The sequence below is a fragment of the Papaver somniferum genome, chromosome 5 (genome assembly GCF_003573695.1).
Source record: "Papaver somniferum cultivar HN1 chromosome 5, ASM357369v1, whole genome shotgun sequence".
NCBI lineage: Eukaryota > Viridiplantae > Streptophyta > Magnoliopsida > Ranunculales > Papaveraceae > Papaver > Papaver somniferum.
The window spans coordinates 216068975-216072550 of record NC_039362.1 but is presented as its reverse complement, the minus strand read 5'-3'; the positions used below and the strand labels follow the sequence as shown (position 1 = coordinate 216072550).

Sequence of the window (3576 nt, the reverse complement as noted above, 5' to 3'; positions counted from 1 at the left end):
TGAGGCGTAGAATGCTTATTCAAGGTAGCAAACGGAACAGGGTAAAGAACTTCTTCTCTCCCTCGAATACACTTGCATTTCGTGTCAAAATGGCTCGTAAAGTTAAAGATCTTAACCAAATGTTGGATAAAGTGGCAAAGAAAAAGACATGTTCTGTTTCGATGTCAGCACTCGGAGAAATACTACAAGTAATGATAATGTTATCAGAATCGGAGGAACTTCATCCCTTGTAGGTGACTCAAATCTTATCGGAAGGGAAAACGATAAGTCAAAGATAATAGATGTATTAACCAATATCTCTAACAGTGAACAGATTTACCGTATACTTCTCATCGTTGGCATGGGGGGAATTGGCAAGACCAAACTTGTTCAAAGTGTCTATGGTGATAACGTTGTCATACGTCATTTCGAGAAAAGACTGTGGGTATGCATATCTCAAAATTCTAATCTGAAGCAGATTTTTGGACAGTTATTAGAATCCATTACCGGAACGAAGAAAGATATTTCAAACTTGGATGTCATGGTGAATAGCCTCAAAGAAAACCTTCAAAATAAGAGATATCTGATAGTTCTTGAGGAGATGTGGAACAACAAGCACAATGAGTGGGACGATATGCTGAAAACTTTGTTGCCCATTGGGGCTCATGGAAGCAAGGTAATCGTGACAACACGAAGTAATGAAGTTGCTTTAGTGACAAGGTCTGTATACAGATATAGTTTTAACCGGTTGTCCGACCAAGAATGTTGGAGGCTCTTCGAGAAAATTGCTTTTGGGTCTGGAGGAGTAGAGAAGACGGAAAAATTAATCAAGATCGGAAAGAACATTGCGAAAAAGTGTGGAGGATTGCCATTAGCAACAAAGCTTCTTGGGGGTATGATGTACTCCAAAAGGGGTGAGAATGAGTGGCTGTCAGTTGAAAATAACAACATATGGAATCATCCCGAAGGCGAAGAAAAGATTATAAAGATACTGAAGCTAAGGTATGATCACCTGGAGCCACATTTAAAACAATGTTTTGCACACTGTTCTCTATTCCCGAAAGATCACATTTTCAAAAGAAAGAAAGTAATTCAGCTGTGGATGGCCGAAGGGTTCCTCCTTAGTCCCAGTAAAGAAAGCGCAGAAATGGAGAAGATCGGTAATGAATATTTTAACACTTTGCTGAGATATTCATTCTTCCAAGATGAGCAGAAAAATGAGTTGGGAGGTGTCAAGTCGTGTAAGATGCATGATCTTGTGCATGACCTTGCACAATCCGTTTCTAGAACTGAATGCTCGATGATAAATCTTAACAAGATACCAGAAGTGGAAATTAACAGTCTTCGGCGTGTAAGTTTGTTCTTTGAAGATGAGTTCTCATTTGTGGCTATGGAGTTGTCCAAGGTGAAGAAATTGCGGACGTTCATTTCTACTACACCGGAATTCATTGATCATACTTATGCCATGCAGATTTTCATGAACTTTAGTCACATACGTGTTCTGGACATGAGCTGCAACGCGATCACCGAGTTACCTCCATCAATTGCAAAGTTAAAACACTTACGGTACCTCAATCTCTCAAACTCTCGGTTATCTAAATTACCTAACTCTATTACTACTCTCTACCATCTGCAAAGTTTGATTCTGAAGAATTGTTTTGAGCTGAAAGATCTTCCTCGGGGCATGAAAAAGCTTATCAACTTGAGACATCTTATTATCTGTAAAAGTCAAGCTAATGCATGGATACCTCCAATGCCAAGGGAGGTAAGAAATTTAAGTTGCCTCCGATATTTGCCGGTATTTGTTGTAGGGAAAGACAGTGGATTTCGTATCGAAGAATTGAGAGACCTAAATCTCTTGCTGGTAAATTACAAATTCATAATTTGGAGAATGTAAGAGATGGAAATGATGCCCACGGTGCCTGTTTAAAAGACAAACAACATATTGTTAGGCTGGACCTATATTGGATCGAAAACGAAACATGTAATGATGCCGTTCGAGATGATTTTGACGTGATAGAAGGCCTCCAACCTCATCCAAACCTTAGAATATTGGGAATCCACTACTATGTTGGTTCAAAATTCCCCACATGGATGATGAGGCCAGATAATGTGCTTCCTAATTTGGTTTTCGTTGTTCTTCTAAATTGCAGTAAGTGCGAATATCTTCCTTCGCTCGGGTCACTTCCTTTTCTTAAGGTTCTCAAAATAGTAGGACTTGTTGGTGTGCAAACTATTGGCAGTGAGTTCTACGGTAACAACAAGGGCAAGGCGTCTTCTTTCCCATCTCTGGAAAAACTCTCTCTAATTGGTATGCCAAATTTGCTAGAATGGTCAGATCACATTTCGTCATCACCATCTTCTACTTCTTCATTTCCTTCATGTTTTCCTCGCCTAGAGCGGCTGGAGATCAAGGCGTGCCATAAATTAACGGTCATGCCAAACCGGTTTGCATCTCTCAAAGTACTGAAGCTTGAACATTGCAATGGCGAACCAGTAAGCTCATTGGTAGAAAGCAATTTAACATCCCTGATGTCCGTGGACATTGCGTTCTGTAAGGAGCTTGTGTTTCTTCCTCGCGGATTGCTTAGAGGAAATAATATGCTTCAAAGTCTTGAGGTGTCTAATTGCGAAATGTTTCAAGGCTTTATTCCGGACCAAGAGCTTGAGGAGGAGGATGACAAGGAGCAAAGGCATGTACTTAAGATTTCCACTTCTAGGTTTATTTGGGCCTATAGATTACTTCATATACCCAGTAAAAAAGGGCAAGGGGTGTCTAAATTTGCTGAAACTACCAATTTACCCTCTATTAAATATTAATACTACCAATTTACCCCCATCATATCTAATAATAAAAACAAAAAAACTTAAGTTTAGTTCACTTCCATCTCCACTTCAACTGATTCTTCTTCTCTTACCTCCTTTTTTTTTTGAAACGAAAACATCGTCGATTATTGACGATCAAGAAACGATTAATCATTTCTTTTCTTCTATAAAATGTCGAAACGAGTGAAGCATGCTACTAACAGGAATTATCCTAGTGAGAGTAATCCCGGAATTATTCAAGCAATTAGAAATAAACCGAAGAAGAAAACGGTTGAGGAAGACAAACCGTCTTTGATCACAATACAAAAGGAGGAAATGGCTCGAATCAGGTACTTTTCTATCAATCCAATCCTCTACATTAGGTTTGAATAACATGCAATCAGTCAAAAATTGAAAATTTTGAAATCATTTTTTTCTAGGTTTGCCAGAATCGGTTTACGTCAATGTACTTGTGAACCAATTGCATATAAAAACAGTTTTTGTTCATGCCCACAAAGACCGATTATTCTGATTGTATTTTCTGGTTCGAGAAATTTGAACCAGAATCGTTCCATGTTCATGCTCACATAGCCCGATTCAGTTACTGTAGCGATAACCGTTTTTCTGTCAGTTTTTATTGTTAGAATCGGATTACATTTCTGTCGACAAAAACCGCTTGTGTATCCTATGATTTCATAACTACTTAGCCCATAATCGGATTATATGAGCACTTATAAAAACCGATTTTTGTTATGCAATATGTTAGGAATCGTTCTTTGTATGTGTATCGTG

At 38.6% G+C, this 3576-nt stretch overlaps 1 protein-coding gene across 1 annotated transcript; it reads left to right on the top strand.

Moving 5' to 3' along the window:
- Positions 1 to 340: 340 nt before the first annotated feature.
- LOC113280815 (putative disease resistance protein RGA3) lies at positions 341 to 2799 on the top strand. Its single transcript, XM_026529393.1, has 2 exons — positions 341 to 1545; positions 1791 to 2799. The coding sequence occupies exons 1-2, from the start codon at positions 341 to 343 to the stop codon at positions 2797 to 2799; spliced, it is 2214 nt and encodes a 737-aa protein (XP_026385178.1).
- Positions 2800 to 3576: the final 777 nt, after the last annotated feature.